We start from the raw sequence: 22996 nt of genomic DNA, 5'->3' as shown, positions 1-22996 counted from the left end.
TCAAATGGGAGAAGCAGGAGACTTTCATAAATACCTAAGGTGGGTAGAAGCCAGACACCTGATTTCAACACGCTTTTGCTTTCCTTGAAATAAAGAGGGAAGGAAAAAAATTACTTAGCTTTTGTTTTGGTTTGACTGTTTTTTTTTTTTTTAAGGGAAAGGACGGGTTTTGACAAGGTACATCAATCATTTCAAAAAAACCATTTGCTCCTCTTTATAGACTGTAGCAAGTGAATAAAGATGTCTTTTCCTTCACCCTTAAGCTGTTAGCATAGCTATAAACATTTTCACTTCAAAATGCCTTCTTACACGTATGCACTCAGGTGACAGCAAAGCAGACAGCCTGAATACATTCTTTTCAGCGTTGTGTGCAAGCACCTGACTTTCTAAGGAAATGAATATGTGCATGTATTTGTCCTCACTGAGGACAGTAAAAAACCTCTCTGGTTCCTGGTGCTTACCCTCCTCTATCCCTATCCTTTCCCCCCCCCAAAAAAAAAATAATTCAAAATCATGAATTAGTAAGGAATGAAAAAAGATCTTTTCCAAAAAGGCACATAATTGTGTTACCTACAATTCTGCAAAGCTCCTAATGCGAAGTCAGGCATTTTGCTGAACAGAGGATGTAAACATGAGCAAACCATAGAATTCAAAACACTGGATTTGCAAGGGGAGGAGAAAGAGGGAAAGAAGGGCTTTCCTCCTCTTTTGCACAGCACTGTAGCTGATCTCAGCCAACCCACGTGGACCAGTTTTGGGCACCACTGGGGGCCCGTTCCCAAGTAGGCTAGGGGACTGCAATCTGCCCCATGCAGAGCAAGGACCATCCTTCTTTTCATGCAAGAACTACCCTTGCACCCCCTGAAAAGAACTGCCCCTCAGTTCAATGCAATGCTGGCTCTCATTCCACAGGAGGACCAGCGCAATCTGGCCCTTGAGTCAGGGTGGTTTGTAACACAAGTGAAGTGTTCACTTGTCAGAAGTGCCTTTGAAAAATGCACCTGCTCTGTTTGGTCACAAACCCCAGCCTTGCACTAAGGCTGACACGCACAACCTCAGACTGCAGCTAGGAAAACGCACCCTTCTGCCTCACAAGACCTGGGGGACCTGCACATCCCGCCCGTGTCAGCAAACCCCCAGCCTGCTGGGCAGGACGCCCGGCCCTCCGCTGCGTGCACCTGGTTAGTCAGAGAGCAGATCACTAGGCCCTCTCCAGGAGGGAGCTACAGCCCGATGAAACGCTTCAGAAGTGAGAGATGGCCACATTGTTAGACAGTAACTTCTTGCAGACAGTTGTTGTTATTCAAGCTAACAGCCCACAACAAGCAGAAAAAGGCAGAAAAGGAGAATTCGGATAAAGTGTTGATTATGTCCATGGGTTAATTTCGTGGTTTTTCGCTTTTTTAAATGGAAGGTGATTGTCCAAGTTGCCGGTTAGGATGCAACAGATGGAAGCATGCAAGGTGGAACCCATTATTGCACCAGTAGCTACAACCTACAGAGAAACATGGGAGGGAAGGGAAAAAGACACCGTGAGAGTTAGTCTTCAGTTATTTAAAGCAAGCCTTGTGAACTATTATAAAGCTTACATCAGAATAAAGCGTGGGGTTAGTGCAATACTTCTCAAAAGATTGGTTGGAGGAGATGTGAATGTGTCTTTACTGGGTTTTGAATCTGGTCTGTGGCTGACATGGCTGTGGAGGGCCTTTCAAGTGTGACCTGAATGTGATGTACTTTGCAGGGACTAAAAAGCAACTGAGCTGCCTGCATTTTCATTTCACTGAGCACTACTTCAGCTGTCAGTGTTGATATGTAATGCTGACACAAAGTAATTCTCCCCTGTTACATGCTTTGAGCAGAGAAAAAGTACTAATATATGCAAATGTACAGGAACCAGTTGCAGTAGGAGGGGGAGGGTCTGTGTCTACCCAGGGAAAAATAATTAGGGTAGCTGCTCTGTAAGGCACGGTTCCACAAGCTGTTCAAGAAGAACTCCCTATGGAAACACTAATCCAAAATAATCACTTGGCAAATTACTCTGGAAATGAGCACTCTCATGAACTGACTGCCCAAATGGGAAGCATTACTTCAAGTTAATTTCCAATGAGCTGTTAGAGGACAATGCAGGGTTGTGTGACTGCCTGCATGGGAATGTGCAGACACCTTGGGCTCTGTCTGGTCAGCCCTGTCTGGTTAGGTAGGAGAAAAGATGCCAAACAGCCAGAGTTAATGATCCAGCGTAAGTGGATCTGATAGTATGGAGAAATGAGGGCACGAAAGTGCTCCCACACAGAACCATCATGTTGGAGGGCACTGTGTTTCTGTAGAAAGGGAAAAAAAAATGAACAAAGGACACTGCAATATCATGCAAATCTCCCAGCAAAGAAACGGTTGTTATAACACCATTTGAACACCGTGATCCTCTTTTGAGACAGGGGAGAATTAGTTTTAAAGAAATATAAACATTTCTTTAAAAAAAAAAAAGCTGTTACAGCTGTGGCAGGATGATTGAAGGGAATGGGCAGTAGAGCTGAAATGTGCACACCTGAGGTAGCCGGTATAGACCTGGCCACCACAAGCTGTGCCTGGAAGTAGTTTGGCAAGCGCGTGGGTTTTGTGGAATGAGCGTTCCTAGGGGAAGCACGAGGCCATGTTTCCATTTCTGCCAACTGGAGTTTGTTTGCAGACCCTGCTGCATGCCCAAAGCGAGGCTGTACAGCACTGGAGATTAGGCAACGGACATAAAAGATCAGTTTGGTGTCAGAGGTGGGAATTTCAGTCTCTGGGCTCTAGAAATTGTATCTGTTTTGCTTCCACTAGAAGAAGTGGAGCTGGGATCCATTTTTGTCTGACTGACAGGTTATTCGTGACAAGGGAGACTGAAAGCTTTAGGCCCTATGGCTTTATGCCCATCTATTCTGAACTGGAATGAGTTTTAAATTCTGGTCTCGTCTATAATGACATATGTCACAGGATGTTCAATCAGGTATTTTTGAGGAATCTCTCCCAAGTTTGACAGTTTACAGATCTTGATCTTATAACACTTTTCTTCCCCAATTGCAACATCGATCCTGACTTTGAAAGTATCATGATCTGACAAGGATTTATCTGTCATCTCTTGACTTATCTTTCCTTGGTCCAAATCTTGACATGAATCCAACTTGGAGATTCAGTCCAAACACAACTTGTTCCTAGCTGTCAGTTCACTGCATGTGCCAAGCAATTTAGAGATACTCGGGATGATTAGCACCTACTTTGTTTTTTCTCCAGGAATCAATTACACTGATGCTGTAATTACTAATGGTGCATTTCTTTATCTGCCTGTGTGAACTGGGGAGTCTTCCATAAAGGGGGGGAGGAAAGGGAGGGAAGTCTGTTTTTTTCCTATACATCCCTTTAGGAGGGTTACAAGGTGGTGACCTTTCTCAGTCACTACCAGCCATTATAGAGGAAATTCTAATCACTTTTTGGTCAGTGTGGGCCGTTTCCAATAATGTTGGTTGATACTTTCTGAAGCCAAACAAAGCTGGATAAATGATCTACAGGAGGAGGGAGGTGAATATGTTGAAGTAGGAAATTATCTGTCTGAAGTGCATGCAAATTTCATTGCATAGTACCCTAGTAACTAGAAAAGCAGAACAGCATGCAGTTACTCTGCTACTGAAGGGCTGACAGACCCCAGGAAGGCAAAATAAAGCACAGGAATTACCAGTTAGCAGTTTGTGAGCAGCACAAGTATTCTCAACAACAGCAGATACTCACTCAGCAGACTTCCAGAAATGCCCTGGATGGGAGAGACGACGATTCAATTTTGGCAGTTTTTCAAGCATATCCATGAGGACAGTGAAGCTAGGTCTCTCACTGAGATCAAATGACCAACATGCTGAGAGAATTTCCTGCAAAGGATATTTCAGGCTCATTATCTCCACTTAGTTCACATGTCAACTGTTCAGACCAAGCAACTGACTGAGCAGTGTGATTTGTGGGAGCCCAGCTAGAGCTGCTTTTTAACAGACGTTTTGGACATTCTAATAATCAAACAGTATCCTGTGTACCAGTGGATGCCCACTTCTATATGACAATAATGGGAAGAGACTTGGAATCTAACCTGTCTCATTCTAACCTGTTCTCTCTCCTGCCCTTTATCTTTAGGGTTATAATAAGAGTAAAATAAATCCCTTTCAGCAGCTCCCTCTTTTCCAGCATCCCCAGTGAACAGCTGTTTGGAAGGACTCCTGCAACTGATGTACTTACATTTACTTCTTTCCCCAAACTAACAGTTGCAAGGACTTGTTTCACTCCTTCACCACTTCCAATCTGCCAGATGAGTGCCTCTGCAGGCTGGTTCTTGAAGGGCCATTCTCTTGCTTGGAGCTCATACCACACAGTCCTGCAACATCAACAGACAAATCAAGGCTTTGCGCGCTCTTAAAGAGAAAGATGCAAAACCCTGACACAGTCCCAATTACTTCAGATAAGCTCTGGAAGGTGTATAAAGCTGTGCAGCAAATCCCTCCCAGCCTACCCACCTCCCTATCAAACTGTCCTGCCCATGTCTTTTGTAGTGGGTGAGGAAAATACATCCTAGCTAAAATCCCCAGTCTGAGAGAAGAGGACCACTGACTGGCAGGGCTCAGGTCTGTGCCATATCTCGTTTCGCATGCTCCCATGGTACTCTCAGGTATTCCTCTCTTACCCAAAAGCATAGATATCTGCAGCTTTGGAGAAAGGTAGCTTGTCTTCATCTTTGCCAGGGGCCATCTCACGAACAATTTCAGGGGCCAGGTAGCACAACCAGTCATGAGGCAGCTTCAATTCATTCTCCCTCCTGAGTTCAAAAGAAAGAAGCCATAGTGAAACACTTATGTAAAGCAAGAAGCAGCACATGGCTCATATCTATGCTTTGCCTAATGCCTTTATTTACTGAAATGTTTTGTTTTGGCTAACATTTTCTATTTTTCTAGATATATTAAAAAAACATGCAAGTGTTGGCCTGACTCTACAGATCACTCTTGGGCTTTAAGTTATTTTTGTTCAGAGTCTTAGTTCATATATAACTTTCTAGCTGTGTGCTACTGGATGTGTAGAAAGGACTCTGCTTGCAAAAAAAAGTGCAAAACATTTTAAAGTACTAAAGTAATCAATACTCCTCACTTGTACTGTGTAATGCATCAAAATGTTTCCTTATTTGATCATTACTTATCACTCTAGAAGTGGACCAAAGCATTGAAACCTCCACCTACCTTCCTTCCTGAACCACACCTGAAATCCCAAATAATCCAAAGTCAGTGATCACAACTTTTCCATTATCATAGAAAACATTCTTGGATTTCAGATCCTTATGTACAATCCCTTTGGCGTGAAGATAGCCCATGCCCTAGGAAAAAGTTTATATTCAGAGATGTCTTTTTTTTTTTTTTCTTATTTACAAGTCTCTAACTGGGCATGCTTTGCTTTCTAACACACGTTTACTCCAGAATAAATAATGAATTTTAAATGGGGACACAGCAACTGTCTGACTTATGCAGGAAGGGTGCAGGGAAAGTCTGCAAGGAGATTTTAGCTCCGTGCTCATCCTCTGAAATGCTTTTCATCCTCTACATAGTAGGGCTGCTGGAAGGGTACTCTTACTTGAAGAGCATTAAGCACCTGTGGACTCACAATTCTGAAGAAGTCTGTATGCGTAAGAACAATGAGCAACTGACACAAGCTTGCTCACTAAAATCACAGGATACTTCTGCCAGGAAGAAAAACAGCAGAAATGCTGCTCAGTTCAGCAGAAACACTGAAACAGCTTTAGAAATGTTACTTCAATTGAGCAATACTGAATGCAAGCACTGGAAAACTGTGCAACTCTGGGGGAAAATAACGTTTACCTCAGAATGCATTAACTTAGGAAATGTGTCATGCATTTCTTCATGGTTCCCCTTACCAAAATTCTCCCTCCCCAGCCCCTTACTAGCAAGCAAAAGGTCTATTTCTATCCTTTCAGGTCCTTAACTTACTGCCCACTTCTCTTTATCCAATTTCAAGTTTTTCCTGCTACAACACCCTGTGGCAAGTTACAGGTGTGACTACTGAGAGCTACTGAACCACCCCAGCTGTGCATTTTCTAGGCTCTTGCTGAGGCACTACTCACAAAGCAGATGTCTCTGTTAGCAGGATGTACATGCTTACCTTAATGATCTCCTGTGCTATCTGCCTGGTTTTATTAATATCCAGGGATATCTTGGGGTCCCTTACAAACGAATGAAGCGTCCTTCCTTTGCAGAAGCTACAGAAAAGAGGAACAGTCCTGAAAAATGCCTTTAAAACGTTGGAGGCAAACAAAAATCAACACCGGATGCTCAACTGGTTTTCGTATGTTGACAGAATCCCACTCCTACTTGAACTGCCGGGAAATGCCATTTCAAAGAATTTTAAGGGCCCAATTGATTTACAGCTGTATGGGTGTATACATGTACAGGTGAGCCACTGTTAAAGCACATTCAAGCATATACAACCAATGCTTACGTGTTTCTTCAGAGGCCCAGTTCTTGCTATGCTATTCTGACAGCTGAAGTCCAGTTTTCAAAACCTGAGCACCTGCTTCTGCTGGGGCTACTGCTCAATTAAGCAGGAAACTTCCTTTGGAACTGACAACTAGAAATGACTAAGTACCTCCTTGCCAAACTATGAGTGGCATCCTGTTGGCCTGACGTAAATTCAGCCTTCATATGAACATCCCCAAAAGCTGTTATCTAGGGGCTAAATAATCCTAATATCAACAAAATACTGAAGACAGAAGAGGAGAGAAAAATAGTAATATTCTTGCCTAATCAGCAAGAGTCTCTAAAAGGAACAGAAAAGATCAATAACTGTTGTATTATCAACTTCACACACTGTTTTATTGCCACTGTGCTGAATTGGATGCATCTGGAAGTAGATGAGAGGAACAGCTTGTTCCAGATTTTTTATATATTATTTTAAACTATAATATATTTATATAATACCATAAATACTTTATTTGTTATGCAAATATATAATTTATATAATTATAGAAATGTATTCTATATTATTACTATTAGCAGTAAATAAATATGTATAGTAATACTGAAATACGGTGCTATAACCTCACCTGGTGATGATTGCTAAATGAGGAGGGTTCATGCATGCTCCCATGAAAAGCACCACGTTCTCATGCCGGGTCTGTCTATAATTCATCACCTCCTTTTTAAAGAGCTTGAGATGATCCTGATTGTTCCCATCTATCTCCAACAGCCTGATGGCTACTTCTCCATGCCATTTCCCCTTGTGAACCTTCCCCCATCGCCCTTGGCCGATAGGATCCCCTAGTTCAATCTGTTCAAAGGGAATGTCCCATTCTTGCAGGTAGACGCTGGTCTGGCTAGGTTTGCGATAAATCATCCCTTGCAAGCGTGGCCGCCTGTTTGGCAGATCTTCCACCTCGTCCTCATCATCTTCGGGTTCTGATTTATTACTCTCTGGTTCTTCCACCTGTGTATATAAAGAGAAAAACCTGTGCTGAGAGTCCCACCTGAGGGACAAAGCAGCCTACCAGCCAGCGACAGAGGCTGTTCTGAGAGGACTTCACGGGGTTGGATGTACATACTTGACTACGGCTCAAAGATGTGCTTCATAGGACAAAGCCATTTCAGAAAGCTACAAAAGACATCTTCTGTATGTCCGTGTGCCGGTGAAGACACGAAAGGCTTTATCCCATTGAGTTAAACTTCTAGAACCAGCACCAACATCTAGGGGCTCAACGTCACTCAGGATTTGGCCCTTCAGTGAATGAAAAAATGCTAGAGACCATTCCAAAAGGAAGCCTCGAAAACCACTTCACTCTCCAAACAAATGTGGGGTGGTGATTTTTGAGTTTGTGGTGTTTCTTCTTTTTTCTTATGTTGCTGTTGGTGGTCATGGTGTGATTTTTTGTTTTTGTTTGGTTGTTGTTTTTTTTTTTTTTTTTTTGAGATTACTAAAATTGTCCTGTTAGACTTGCTCCAAAAAAATCAGTAAGCTTGACACAGAATCCAGTAATTTGTGCTGAAATCATTGATTCTATCTCTATTGGTTTACCAATAGAAGAAGAATAGAAGAAGCCCATTTCAGTGTCCATACTGCCAGTGGAACGTGTGCTTAGGCACTAAAGAAATCACACAATCTTATGGATTGTGCTTGCAGGATTTACCATGAGCTAACCTGAACACTGGAAGCACGTACACATGCAGTACTTCCAGATTTGAGGTCTGCAGAGTACTTAGACCTTGTAACTCCAGCAGCAGGCCTGCAGCTCTTGTAACGTAAAAGCAGCTGCACCAAATTGAGTGAGCCAGACATTTGAAAAATATCATCTTAGCCCAACTAGAAAAAAGTTGTTTTTTGTTACAAATACTTCATTGTTTCAGCCTAGCTACAGAAATCATGAGTTTTCAGTTGAGATCTTTGCAGTACAGACAGATCGGTGGAACTGAGGTAAGGCCCAGCTAGTCTACACCTGCAGTTCCATAGCCACAAATTTTATGTTTTACTTCAACGTGCCATCTCTGATTGTACGCAAGGGCAAACCAGAAAGCCTACCTCTGCTTCACATTCAACTCCATCTGCATCTGGCTGTTCTTCAGCTCTAGCAAGAGAAGACAGATTTACAATGACAGTAACGTTTGCATATCCACCTGAGTTAGAAAAGTGGGCTGCTACCTATGCCATTAGTGGAATAAGTAGTGAGAAGTAGTAAATAGAAAACAGATTTTGATAGCACTATAGTAGGTCAAAGGAAAATAGAATTACTGCTCCACTTAAAAGGTAAGGACTTTTTAAGCTTACTGTGGCAATTAAGAGAGTAAGATCTGAAGATTATCAGGTAAACACTACAGAAGTAAAAGAATTAGAAACAATACTTACTTAGTGTCTGCAGCTGTTTCTGAAGGCTGTGCTACTTGTGCAGGACTGGGAATTTCTGGGAAAACAAAAAAATGCTACATATTTTACACTTAGATCTCTTATTGATCTGAAATTTTAACATTACAATAACAGGTATTTGCTTCTGATTTAGGAATTAGAAAATAAATTCAACCTCTGACCATAGGATTTTATACATCTACTCATTAAAAACCATCCTAATCTTTCCTAGTACTTACATAGCTGTGTATTACCAGCTCCAGTCTCCTTCACATTCACTTACCTATATATCCTCACAGAACTGGGGCATTTGGTTTCATCTTTTCCTGCAGGTCATGCATTCCAACTGTACCCAGTACAACCAGCATCACCAATGCACAGAAAACTCAACTTGAGTTGCAAATCCTTCACAAATGTCGAGTATACCTGGCATCCTACATTACCAACTCTCACTCTGGAAACAAACAAGCTGTTTCTAAGGGTTTATGAACTAAGTGACTAAGAAAAGAGTTTGCACGTGTAAATCCAAATATGAATTGTGTTGCATCATTCTTAAATCCCAGGGGCAAGAAAATCTGTTCATAAAGGTGAACTCAAGCACTCTTGAACTTTGGGCCCATTTATACTAAGCATATAACCCTAAAAGTTATCCTTTTTGGAAGAAAAAACACAGCTGTGTATAGAATCCCATAGTAGAAATCTGTTGTTTTACAACTGAATATTAGAAGTTGTACCTAAATACAAGGACAGAGTGGCCTGAACTATATATTGAGATAAGAAAAAATTTTACTTGTATTGCATACTTTTTTTTCTTTTCCCAAAAGCAGAATTATCATTCTTGGGTAACATGCAGAATTTTACAAAAAAGTTACTTTTTGGCAGCAGAAGCTGGTTAGTAGAATTAAAACAATCAACTCACCTGGGAAGATAAATTGTTGTCTATGCTGAATGTAGTAGGCAGCTTTTTTTTTTTAATAAAAGGACAGCAAAAAAAATTACGAGGAAGGGAAAAAAACAACAAAACAAGTTAGAGGATCATCAGCAAGTGTCCCATATGCATTCACTGAATTAGTCCCAAGTCATTGTTTAACAGATTAGTAGATTAACAATCAGCCTGCTTGAGGGGGGTGAATTTTAGCACATGCATCTTTCAAAGACTAAGACAGACGATACCTATCAAATCAAAGCTATGTTACCGATAAGCTTACAGTCTGGTGGGAAAACAATACGTTCGGACTTGAAGTGGCAGAAGCAAACTTAGAGAACCTAGGGATGCTAAAAGGCAGGCCTGGATAAAAGCTGGTGCTTCAATCTTTTCTTATTTCTTCAACTTCAGCTTTTCCAAGACGCGTGCAGAGAGGCAAAGCTCTGAGCCATTTGCAAGCATTTATTTTTTTAATCTCAATGAATTTGAATTATATGTCCTAATACAAAGTAGTTGCAGTAGAAACCTTGCACTAAACTGGCACTGCTTCTGCTCCTTACAAGTAGGCAAGAACAGCAACTTTCACTCACAGATCAAACGTTTGATGCAAAATACAGCAGTATTAAAGGCTAGATGCAGCAGCTACTGAGCAGCATGTGACTTCATTTCCAGATAGAAGGAATTAGGTTTGTTCTCACTATGTAAGTCTTGCCTCTATCAGCTTTAGTAAAGACTGCACATTTGGGTTCTTAGTCTGTAAAGTATGTGGAGTAAATTATTTTCACAATACACATCTGTTGGATGTTCTAAAAATGAGTGTTGACTGTTGGTTATCTTTTGGAAGATAGTGATAAAAGTAATTCATCCCAGTTCTCATTTTAATGTTTTGTTCTAGCAATCAGCTTGCTTACTTGGTCACCAGAGGCTTTAAATCATAAAGCAGGCAGCATGCATTTTACAATACAATAAGAAAAGGGAAGAAAAAAGAGCATTGCTGGTTTTTTTTTAGTACTCTTCAAAGAAAAGGAAAGCAGAAAGACTGTATCATGTAAGAAAGGTACCGGCACTCCTCAATAATTTGTCTTCTGCAAAGGTATCTTGCTGATACAACTTTAAAACTTCTAAAAGCAGAGCATTTCCTTTTATCAGGTATCAGAACACACTTTCAAACTTTGCATAAGACAACTATATATTCAGAAACCTGAAACTACTTAAAAAGTCGTGGTTAGCCTCTGCTTGCATAGATGCCTTTTTCATCTCCGCAGAGTTTTTCTCCTGAAAGAGATGGGCTTACCTGGGAAGTTAAATCGTCCATCCCTCTGGCCCATGGGAGACGGATTTGGGGGAGGTGTTGCACTAGGAGGATTGGAAGACTGGAAAGGTGCTGGAGAAGATGGTGTAGAAGAGGTTGTAGAAGAGGGATTACTGCTGGAGTCCAGATGATTTATTGCTGTTGGATGCTCCTGGAAAGCAAGAAAAATTGTTACTGAGTAAACAACAAAAATACAGAATTCCCCTCAATGTTTACTGAACAACAGAGAAAGGAAAGCTGTCCCTAGCCTCAATCATAGCATAGTTTCTTTAAGTGAGTAGGGGGGGCTGGAGCTGTGCGCATCCAATGTTTTACATGCTGGAAACATCACATCCCAAAGTCTCTTTGCATCAAGGTGCCATTCTTGCTCCAACCAGCAAGGTACTACTGTGACCTCTCCTTATTGTAGCTCCCCAGTGACTTACAGGCAGAAGACTCACTTTTGTCACCACGTACCTTTTTAGTTAGTGCTTTGGGAAGAGTTCCAAACTGTGGTTCTGTTGGTCTGTCTACTGGATTATTGATATCAGAAGGGACAGACTCTGTTCTCCTTATTTTGGTTACTGAAAAACAGATTGGAGAAGGGAGGAAAAAAAGCTTTAAATCAGACTTGTCCTCATGATACCATCAGTTACACTGAAGTGCTAAGAATCTGTAGAAAACTTACTGGGGAGGAAGGATATTCTGCAAGCAGGTGCCTCTTTAGTACATTTGTTGTGACATTTTAACCTAAAAGAGAAACATTAAATGTTAAATAGCAACTTGTTCTTTCCCCAAAAGAGGAAGCCTACCCTTAATTTGTACTACTTATGCTAATCTCAAAGAGAGTTCTGGAAAGCTCTGGGCCCCAAAGCAGGCGATACATTTATATGAAGAATCCTGTTATGTATACCATTAGGCTAATGAAAGGTAGGTAGACATCTTAGTATCTAAGAAATCATATCTATCATATCTAGAAATCATTTATTTCTAATAGAGTTATCTTCACTGACTCCCGTCCTACGACAGGGAACTGCTAAATTTTCAACATTCTGGACTTTCAGAATTTGACAGAGAATCGAAACCAAGGCCTTGCTGTTATTTAGGTATCCAGTTCCCACTACAAGATTTGTCCATTATCAGGTACGAATCCTGTGGCAGGGAACTAAATTTGATTCCTCCACGTCAGGCTCCCAACCTAAGCATAAGTCATGCAAAGCATCCTATTGCCAGTTTGACTGAAACAAAAAGCGATGCCACAGTTAATACTGCATCACATCTTGAGATACTTGTTACGTTAGAGATCATCTCTGTGTGCTTACCTGCAGTACTTACACTTCACCCCAAACATCATGCTTTTCTGACAGACTTGGCAAATCTGAGATAACCAAGACTTTGTAGAGAACCTAAGCAGAGAGAAGAGGGGAATGTATGTTTGTCGGTAGTTACGGACAGGCCACACTCCTTTAGTATCTTCTGAAAGGGGCAAGTAGTGTTATGTAAAAGACTTCTTAATTTTTCTGATCAAGAGCAACTGAAAGAAGGCTGGCATCAATTCTGCTGAACTGTTGCTAGCCCTTTATTATTGAAACAGGGCTGAGAGGTGCTCAGGGATGTCCCTGACTATGGAGACAGGGTGTACATGAACACATGTATCAAAAGGTCCTCAAAATCCCAACTTAGCAAGACATAGCAGATTGCAGTTCTGCAGCCCCATACAAAGACACCCAAGCGATAGAATATCACCTCTTTCCATAAAAGCAGCTCAAACTGTGAGCTTTGCCTTGTGAAACAAGCAGGTGCTCAGAGAGGGCAGCCAGCACACCCCATGTGTAAGTCCAGCCTGCAGGCACGCACTGCCCACCAGGTGCTGACCCCTTTCAGGTCAGTGGGATGTCACATGCTGCTGGTTAAATGCACCTTCCTAGAACTGGGACCCAGCCTATGGTGCGTGCGGTGGTGGCTCCGAGAGCATTATTCCCTTTACCAAAAAACCAAACAGATAGGTTTGTTTGGCATTAGTACCAGCTGGCCCAGTTTCGCTTTGGATTTGGGAAGGGGGAAGGGAGGAAGCTACTAGGAAGAAAAAAGGAAATGCTCTTTCCACACAGGAAGGAAGAATAAGCTTACCTTTCATTTGTAAGGGTAGAAGTGTTTTAGAAAAGGCATTGTTACATATTTCTCTTACTTGCTCCTATCACCCTGGACATGACACCCCCCCCCGCCCCCCAAAACACTACCACTGCTGGTACATTAGTCACTGTGGAACCGCAAATCAATTGGTTTTGTAAAAAAGATTTCCGGGGCTGGACACATCAGAGACATTAAAAACAGATGGATATGAAATACAGAGTAATGGCTGAACTTGAGAAATGAGGTGCTCAACCCAACTTCAAGCCCATCTAATAACAGTCCTCCCTTCTACAAACACGTTAAATAGGAAGCTGGCCTGGTCTGACCCCTTCCCTTTGTGGCTTCCACAGCGTGTGTTGCTTACCTGTGTGTTACAGCTAAGCCAAAATCTCTTCGTACTGTTTGAGGGGATCCTTGGGAGAGTTCTGATGGAGAACAAAAGGATGTTTTAGGGACGTATTAGTCACCAGCATGCCTACAAGTCTGGATGTAAACACTTATACATAAGAACTAGTAGCCAGGACTCCACTAGGAGTACAGCTGAGATTGGTTTGCCTACTGTGGTAAAACTACCAGATACTACTCTTTTATTTCGTTTCACATGGAGGCAGTTTAAGGTAAGATTTGGTGGTGGAATCATAATTCTTCCTTCCTTTTGTTAAATCATTATGTTTTATATTTAGGGATTACAGAAGTCCATCTGATTAGGTCTAGGCCATTCTCAAAACAAAGTGGACAATAGCATACTTTCAATTGGTTTACCACAAATACCATCACCCGCTTTTCATGCGGTGTCAGAGTATTCTTTTACACTGAAAATTATTATCACCATTTCATAGGCAGAGCCAGTGTGACCCAGAAGAATAAAATGATCTAGGTTGGATCACTTAGCTAGCCAATAAATGCAGAAAAGGAGACCTAGACTCCAAAATCCCAGTCCAGTGCTCCAGTGGTTATACCACAAAGTTTCTTAAGACCTCTCAAATATTAAGACTCTGGCATATTTCCTGAATTAAATCTATAGCCATGTTACAAATCTGGAGAAAACTCAATCTGTAGGCAGCAACACAGCTTCAAGACTGGACACTCTCAAGGCTTACAAAAAGACACTTTCTCTCTTTGGCCCTAGATGGCACCAAATTCTCTTTTATCATCACTCCAGTGAACTTAAGGCATCTGTGGTCTTCTGCATCTTAAGAAAAGGCTGGAATCACTAGCTGTTTTTCCAAGGAATATTGCTGAGCTAGCGTGAACATCCAAACCACAATTAATTAATCGTGCATTAATCATCATATCAGTTAAGATGTCTAAACCATTACTTAAAAGGAATGTAACAAAGTTCGGAATTTAATGGGACTTAAAAGAGCCTACAGCATAATTTTTAAAACAGACAATATGACTACATGCACAGAAGCAGCAAAGTCTTAATTTGTTTGAATTGTTTCTTATGCCTTTTTTATTTATTGCATAAATTCCATCAGTCTCCACAGAGAAATGCTCAGACTTCTGCTTACATCTTCATTTTAGATTTTTTCTCTTTATGCTTTTTCATTTCTAAAAGTAATTCCTGGGATTTTTGTTTTAAAGGCCATTAGATAAATGCATGCAGTCCCAACAGGATCAGAAAATCAGCAAATGAGATGCATGCAGTCTCATCAGGAGAGATAAAACACCAAATGGCATTGATACATTACTGGATAAAAGCACAAGTCCTAGTCCTGTAGACCCTTAAATGTGTTAATAGACTCATCAACATCAGAGGAAGTGTTCTACATTTAGGAACGCATTGGAGCGTTTCTCAAAAAGTTGCACACAAGCGTCTAATTTCAATACAGAGATACTTGGCAGTGAATATCCGAAGACACTATCCAAAGACAAATGGTTAGATATGAAGTTATTTCTAGTACCAAGGGACACCAGTATCTGTTCTGAGGTCACAGACAAGCAATTACACACAAACCCCTCGCTTTAACCCTCTAAACATCAGCATTCCCTTTCCTTTCTTTTGTTATCTGAAGAAGTACCAGATACAAAGACCCTGTAAGCATCCTGCAGTTCTTCAGCTGGCCAAGTTCCTGTTAAAGTTAACAAACTCTGGGATACAAGGCCCTCGTGAGGACCTCCAAAGGCTGCACAGAGATGATCATACTGCAGGTAGTTGGCAAGGACAGGTTCTTCTCTCCCAGTCAATGAAATGAAGACAACCCTGTAAAAATCTCTTACCGAACCTAGAGAACAGAAAAGAAATTTGTTTTTTTTAAGACATCTATATTCACATGACAGGATACACACTTTGCTAGAGCAGAAACACTTTCCTGCAGCCTTTGACATTGGATTTACAAACAACTCTGGTTTTGCACCTTTTCTTGAAGTCACTCCATAGCCAGTATTTGCCTGCCTACAAATACTACGCTTTGCTAGGCAGAGCCCCAGCTCCAGCCCAGGAGCGGAGCATACAAGAGTGCACCTGAATTTTGGCTTGCAGATGTGACGTGTGAATGGGACTGTACAACTCAGACAGCTGGAAGGCTCCACATGGCAGGGTCTAAATCAACAAAGTGCCATATTTTGCACCTCCTATCACTCTTACCAATAGGACCTGTATCACAGCAGAAACAGGTTCATACAACTGACTTTCAATACAAAGCAGTGTGTTGGCCACAGGTCTTTTCAGTTCAAGGTCACACTTCACCCATTCTTAAATGGAAACCACTTGCTACGTTTAGAGGCCTGGCAATCTGTACATTTTAGTGTATACTTCATATGCACTCAAAATGTGAAGGAGTACTGTACTGCTTACTAGGTCCCACATTTACAATGAATTCCTTCGTGTCAGTCAGCCGGCAGTCCAGTACTGCAGCATCAAAAGAACACACTTTGCTGTCCACCCTCAGCTCCATTCCAAATCTCAGCTCCATTCTGAGCTAGGCTAGTTTCCCCTATCTAAAAGTGTATTTTTGGCAAGGAGGTCCTGAGTAGGACAGACTCTCTGAACTCTTCCAGGAGGTCAGTGTTATTTAAGTCATAGTGGTCCACTGCCAGCTGGAGAATTTGGATGCTGATCTAAGTTTCTGCAATGTTTAGAGATAGCCAGAGTCTCTGGAAGACACATTTGTTTCCTGGTTTCAACTATTAGTTAAATTAAATTAGATAAATACCTTTCATCCCACCTGTCCCCCAACAAAGTGCATCTCAAAGCCTGGATCAGTCCAAAAAAAATAAATATATAGCCTAAGACCATTTGTCTTTTTGTGGAGGTATAGTTGTCATATAGACAGATGTTTTAAAGCTCACACTAGCAGCTAAAACACATCTTAAGATAAAACATAAAAGGACACTAGCCACCTGAACTGTGAGGAACATTTAAGGTCAAAAAAGAATGATAGGATGTGGAATTAGCTATTAGATATCTGAGAAAATTTGGCAGGGCCCTTTAATAGCAGCAGTCATCCCAACCTCCCCAGCAGGTAAAATTTCAAATAAAGTACAGTTAAGATGGTTTTGTGGTTATCTTAGAATATCCCACTGATACAGATTGTAAGACCACAGTGAAACCGCAGTCAGGTAACTGGACACCAGATCTTTTACACAGCATCGCACCTGCAGCACTGAATGCCCTTTGGGATGAATAAAGCCCAGCAATGCCTGTGGGGAAGGAAGTATCACACTTACTTTATTGGGGGAACATCATCTATCCTGTTTCCCAACTGTGATTCGTGGGACTTGCTCCTTGTGAGGGCTGGAAAGTTAGGTAGCAGTTGAAAAACCTTCCGGCAAGGAGGAGGAGGAGTCCGTGGTGGCTTCAACTTATGTCGCCTCTTCGCTTGAGGCGTGGTTGGGGGAGTGATGGTGATGCTATGAGGAGTCCTTGGTGTTAACCTTCCACTGTGTGCAGGGAAGGCAAAAGGGTCCAGGAGGTTATCTGCATAGATTGAAGGTCCGTGACTGGAGGAGAGAGAATCTGAAGACGTGATTGTAGACACTGACACAGACCGTGCCTGCTGGCTATTGCCCTTGGGAAGGTTCAGTGCAGCGTGAGTCCGTGCAGGTGCAGAGGAGCCAGGGGACTCGGTCATGTTTGTAGCGCTGTTCTCTCGCCGTGCCTCAGGAAGATTCATCAGCACATCGTCTTTTAACTCCCCACCTGTCCAGCAACCACAGCAATGTTAGATTTGGAATAAAAATAAAAAAGCTGGTAAATGTATACAGTGACTTTAAATTACGAGCGGCTGTTTCCTAACTGTATCTCAAAGCTTAAAGGAGGTCTTATGTTGTAAGATGGGCTGAGTTTTAACAGATTGGGGCACCACTGAAGAATGTGGGATATACATACCTGCATGAAACAGACACCCGCATCCCACTACAAACCTATTTGGATTTGGTACCAACCTGCTTACACAAATCTGTACACCCAACCTAGCACCCTGCCATCTTTCAGATTGGCTTCTGGTAAAGAGATGAAACCATTTTCTGTTAGATAACAGAACTGCCAAATAACACTGGAACTGAGAAAAGCTGTTAGATTGAAAAAAGGGTATTGAGATGTTCCTAATACTCATTTGGCCAACTCTCTCTCTGGTGTGTAACCATTGGCAGAACTTACCTGACAGCTGGAATACCGAGGCACTGCTGTTCAGTTACAGGCAGCAGCAGCACTCAGCACAGAATTGGTGTGTTTGTCCTGACTATTAGTTAGAGCTTTACCAGGGACAGACAGATGGACAAAAAGGAACCATCACAACCTGCTGGATTGCTGGTGGAGCTCAGCCCTGCCTTCTGCAGTGCTTGTCACTGTAATTCAGAATAGTCCAGTACAGCTCGCAGACCAATTCTAGGTATAAATGGCAAAAACAAGCACAGAGGCCTGCAGGCGGCAAAGCATGAAGGCATAGATTATTGGGATAATTTCAGGGGCAGAACTCAGCAGGATAACTCTGGCTTAATTTATGTATGTCTTTAATATCTTAAATCAAGGCAAGAAGTCAAAACTTCAAGCCCTGATGTCCTATTGACTGCTCGGTGTTTGAAAAAAAGATCATATACCTGGGATTAAAAAAAAAAAAAATCCTCTCTCTCAAAACACTTTTTTTTTTAAATGAAAAGAGAGCAACATTAATACAAGTATACTAAAATTTAGGCTAGATGCCATTTCTGTATGAGTGGATGTCATGCCTTCTGAACAATGGCTGTTTTTGTCACAGTATGGATGGGAAATATTTGACAGTGCAGGATAAGAAAGATTAGAAAAAAGGAAATATGGAACTGAGCTGTTTGTTGGCTTTTCCATTAACTAATCTTTATGATTTGCGAATGGTATGAACTGTCATAATACCAACAGGAAACAACACCTTTCAGTGACAGAGTGATAACTGTTACAAAGAAAGATCTGATGCACACTGGTACCAGTATGCTGTGAGAAACGCTCTCATACCAACCAAATCCACAGTGCTTTCAAAGTAGCCTGGGGCAGGTGACAGGGGAAGACGGTGAAACAGCAATCTGGGAGTCTTGTGTTTGTCTGTTCTTAAATAACTTGCTCAGATCAACTTGCACACTGAACACACACATTCCTAATTACACAGTACCATTCTATACATAATTTCAATGTAAATCAACGTTCTTTCTAGCTCTTACATCTGCTACTGGTATTTGGCTAACGATTCTATCAACTCCAGCAGAAAAATAGCAGGAAGGAAGGGTTTTAAAGAGAAGTGAATCAACTGGCAGACTACAAGCTATGCGGTGATAAAGGGCTGTCAGAGGAATGTTCTGCTCTTGCAAAGCATTGAGCTGAAAAATACTCAGGGTTCTGAGCTACATCACACTAAAGAGAATTGCACCTTCTCTCCGAGCTGGCAGTATCCGGGGAGGGGATTACCTAAAGGAAATCTGTTTGCAATCATTAGGTCAAGGATACTGAATGATGGAGGACAACCGGAGCATCAAACTCAACTCTGAACACAGAGGGAATAATCATAGTTTCTATTGAGTCGGAGAGGGTATTTCCGCATACCTTTATTTCCATAGCTGAACATGATGTCAAAAACAAATCCGTTCCATAGCTCTAGATGTGTTTGATCACTGCAATTTCATCCAAGAACCACAACCTGACACTGGTTACAGCATATACCCAAAGACCCAAAGGTTTCTGCAGATTGTCTTACATAAAAGGAAGCAGGATGTGATCTGGGTTGCTGAGAAACTAATTCCACAGAACAAAAAAGGCAGTCTATACCTGATTCAGTCACCTTCCTTAAGCAGCTCAGTGCCCCATTGAGTCTGGAGCACTCTTCATCTCTGGCACCACATCTCTTCATTGTTTCTTTCACCTTCGACTCATTCATTTCGAGTAAGGCATCTAAGGTTAGTTCCTCTGGTATTCTCTGCGGGGGGGAAAAAATAAAAAAATCAATGCACATTTTTTAATATACATATATAAATAAGACCGTCATTTGTTTTTCTGATGAAAAGTAGTGCCACTGTCTTACTACCAGGTCTGGCTCATGATTTACTCATTTCATAGTGCATTTCTCTTAAGGACCTCTGGGTCAATAATGATCATGCAGCAGCAGCGCTCTAAAGCTGCTCTCTCTTCTCTCTACACCATAAGAGACCAGGCGTGTGCCTGAGTGTGCTCTGCATCATTAGGATGTTGTCCGTCTCCAGTATTGAAGTTAGGATTACAGCTGATTGAAATATTCTTTCCTCCCCTTGTGGAAAGTTTTCACTCAGTATTTTTGAAAAGCTACCAACTGAAGTTTATCTTTTTCATCAAAAACAAAGCAAGCAAAAACCTGAAAACTTTTCAGATAAAGTTATTTGGCTTTTTGGTGAGGAAATGAAAAGTACAAACAGTGTGGAAAATGGCTTTTTTCATTAACAAAAATAATGTTCTGACAAAGAGATAGTGACCTCTTCCTTGAGAAATTTTTCCTTCACTAGAGGACCAGCCTTACCAATACCTTGCTTAGAATGATATTTGTGCAGAGCTCATTGTACCCCTTAATATGCTAGCGCCCCCAAAATAATAAGGTTTAAATCAGGCAGACAAAAGATACAGGGTACTGGAAAGCATGAAATCATCTGACGTTTCCTTACAAAACTGAGCTGTATTGCCTCTCTCCTCCATCAAATGTTTCCACTGTAAGTCTGCAGCAATTGCGGTTAACAAACAAAACCAGGATACTCAGTGCAGATACCCAGGAATTTCCCTGAACGTTTTGCCTAAACAAACCTCACTGCTGCCCACTCTCACAATGAGATCACAAATTTCACAATATTTGGCCTCTTTCCTAAAAGTTTCATTTCAACTCCCGGAATCATGATACACAACAATATTTCAATTTTTATTTAAACAGGAAACTTAAGTGTATCTGTTTGACAACAAAAACCTTGAAATCCTCTAGATACTTAACCCACCCACCAACCCTTCAAACCCTAAAAAACTACAAATCAAATTTGAATGTCCTTTCAAGATCACATCTTTCTTAATCCAAGCTAAAGATAGAAGTTAGTCTGGTTCCTAAAATTAAGCGATGAATCAGAACTGCTTCCATTGCTTTAATACAGGTAACTGGTCTCAAACATTCTGAAATGCTTAAATTGTTGTACTGAGAGCACTTAGCTAATCACACCACATTCTAAAGTGACTAAGAGATAAAGGTTACCTGCCCTACTTTAGGCATCTTAATGTTAAACATCTTAGGTTTGAACTAATTGCCCTAAAATCCACAACTCAAATATTCCAGCAGGAAGCCAGCACAGGTTTGTTCCCAAAATGCCCCATCCGAACTGGGCTAATGACAACAGCATTAAAGGAAGTCTGACTCTTAGTTACTTCCCCAGCACTCTCTGAATTCCAGCCCCCTGCATGCAGAGGAGCAGTCCACAGAAGCATCTTTGTTCAGCTGCATCACAAGGCCAGTTCTGCAATGCAGGGCATCAGCCACACGCCGCTCTGAAAGGGAGAGTTACGGGGGCAGACAGCCATGGCACGAGCACAGTGGGGAGAAAGCTTTCTACACCACCATGGGTACCCCAAGCTCTAAAGCAAAGAAGCTAATGCTTCCACCAAGCATAAGAGAAAGCCAGTGTCTCTTACAAGAAAAGATTTAGCCTCGTCATGCTTTTACACAGTCTTTTACACGGGACTACAGCAATGCCATTCTTGTATTATCTTGAAACATTTCCTCACTGCCACCACTCCCTGCTAAGAAAACAACCTAGATTACCCAGCCACTGTTCTAAGTAACCGTGTCATGCCAGATCCCAGTATAAACTACCAAGTCACGTTACCCAGCATCACCTCACTTCCCCATCCTTTGCACGGCACAAAAAGTAACCAGTAACTTATTAGAGCTATTAGCAAGTCAATCAGTAAAGTGAAAGAGACTACGATTTCCCCAGGAAAGCAGAGCACTTCCTTCATAGCCCGGTCCCTAGCCCAGGCTTCAACAGCCAGCATGAGCAGACGCGAGCAGGGCCAGGTGGGCTGGATGCCCCCTGGGGATCCGACTTCCTCAGCACCGCTCTGTGGCAGGCCCCAGCACCGCCGAGCACCGCTGACCTGCAGCGCTAACGCTCGGGTTAACGGCTGGCACAGGGTATCGAGGCTCAGCAGCTAGTGGTGTTTGGACTGGCACAAATGACAGGTGAGCCTCAATGCTTTGTAAAAGCAGGTGTGGCATCAGATACTGAAAAGGGTTCTCTCTGCCCAGTTTAGAAATCACAGGAAAGCAAATCCCAACGTTATCTCTATATATGCTTTAAATACATGGAGGGTAGAAGAAAGAAGGAAGTCAGTTTGTTCTGCAAGCCTGTGTCCACTCAAGTAGCCGTGATGCAGTCAGGTTTTGTCTGCTCTCCTTTCCCAAGAAGGGCAAAGTACAGCAGTTACCTAGGACCTGTGCTACAGCACCTGTGACAAGAGCCTTACACCCATGCAGTTAGTCCTCAACAGAGTAAGGAATGGCCCATTAGGCCTTTATACTGAAAAAACTGAGTACATATAGAAAGTGAACTTCAAGTTGTATCAATGAGGAGGAGCTGACTATTTTTACTTACCCCAAATTAGCTCTCCTGGTTGTGCAAGTATCGACAAAGCTTAACTGGGGAATTCCCATTCCCTGCTGTAAGAGGTATGTGGAATGGCATCTCGGCTTAGCTCCTGGCTTTCCGAGCACAGCACTCATGCCCAAGGGACTACTCACAAGCACAGAATTGTTGTCACAAGCACTGCAGATGCGGGAGGGTGGTGGGGAGGGGTGGCTGCAATATTCATGGAGTGGCCGTGGTCCTGTACAGCGTCGTTCAGAGCCTCACAGGCCCTTCTCTCCTTCCCAGAGGAGCACAACCGACATTTACTGGCACAGAGAACTTGACATTTTTGTCCCACTGCAGCTTCATGATTAAACTTCAGGATTGCCCGTTCTTGCAAGTCTGACAGTGTTTAGTGCTTTTCTTTTTTAAAGATCAACCCCCTGCAACAAGGAATCTCCAGCTTTCACTTTAGTTTTCAAGCCTTCCTAGTTGTACAGAAAAAAATTAAGATCAATTTTCGAAAAACAAAACAATCCAAACTATTGATCTTCTTTGAAGTGTCGGGGCATTTTTTTCCTTTCCCTTACTCATCTGCAGTACACAACCACTAGGGAGGGCTTGAACTCGATCACCCCGAGCTGCCTGGTTTCACTTCCTCAGCAGGTCTGTGCCCTGCAGCCCAACACGTGGCCACGAGCAGTCAC

At 42.0% G+C, this 22996-nt stretch overlaps 1 protein-coding gene across 5 annotated transcripts in view; it reads right to left on the bottom strand.

Moving 5' to 3' along the window:
* The window catches only part of KSR1 (kinase suppressor of ras 1), a 67378-nt gene that overhangs the window by 3127 nt on the left and 41255 nt on the right, over positions 1-22996 (bottom strand). For 3 of the 5 annotated variants that reach the window (XM_040532440.1, XM_040532444.1, XM_040532443.1), the window contains 17 exons: positions 19489-19636; positions 16926-17397; positions 15477-15481; positions 13618-13678; positions 12443-12526; positions 11809-11870; positions 11598-11704; positions 11124-11292; positions 9824-9865; positions 8908-8962; positions 8584-8629; positions 7118-7497; positions 6178-6274; positions 5244-5377; positions 4697-4828; positions 4255-4390; positions 3763-3896 (listed from right to left, as the gene is read on the bottom strand). In XM_040532440.1, the coding sequence (XP_040388374.1) occupies positions 3763-3896; positions 4255-4390; positions 4697-4828; positions 5244-5377; positions 6178-6274; positions 7118-7497; positions 8584-8629; positions 8908-8962; positions 9824-9865; positions 11124-11292; positions 11598-11704; positions 11809-11870; positions 12443-12526; positions 13618-13678; positions 15477-15481; positions 16926-17397; positions 19489-19636 (2264 nt within the window). Of the gene's footprint in view, positions 1-126; positions 1496-3762; positions 3897-4254; positions 4391-4696; positions 4829-5243; positions 5378-6177; positions 6275-7117; positions 7498-8583; positions 8630-8907; positions 8963-9823; positions 9866-11123; positions 11293-11597; positions 11705-11808; positions 11871-12442; positions 12527-13617; positions 13679-15476; positions 15482-16925; positions 17398-19488; positions 19637-22996 lie in introns of those variants that run through there. The other 2 variants (XM_040532442.1, XM_040532441.1) reach the window with 2 other exon arrangements.

This window comes from Cygnus olor, chromosome 20 (genome assembly GCF_009769625.2).
Source record: "Cygnus olor isolate bCygOlo1 chromosome 20, bCygOlo1.pri.v2, whole genome shotgun sequence".
Classification (NCBI taxonomy): Eukaryota; Metazoa; Chordata; class Aves; order Anseriformes; family Anatidae; genus Cygnus; species Cygnus olor.
Note: the sequence above shows the minus strand (reverse complement) of the source record. Positions and strands in the feature narration are given on the sequence as shown.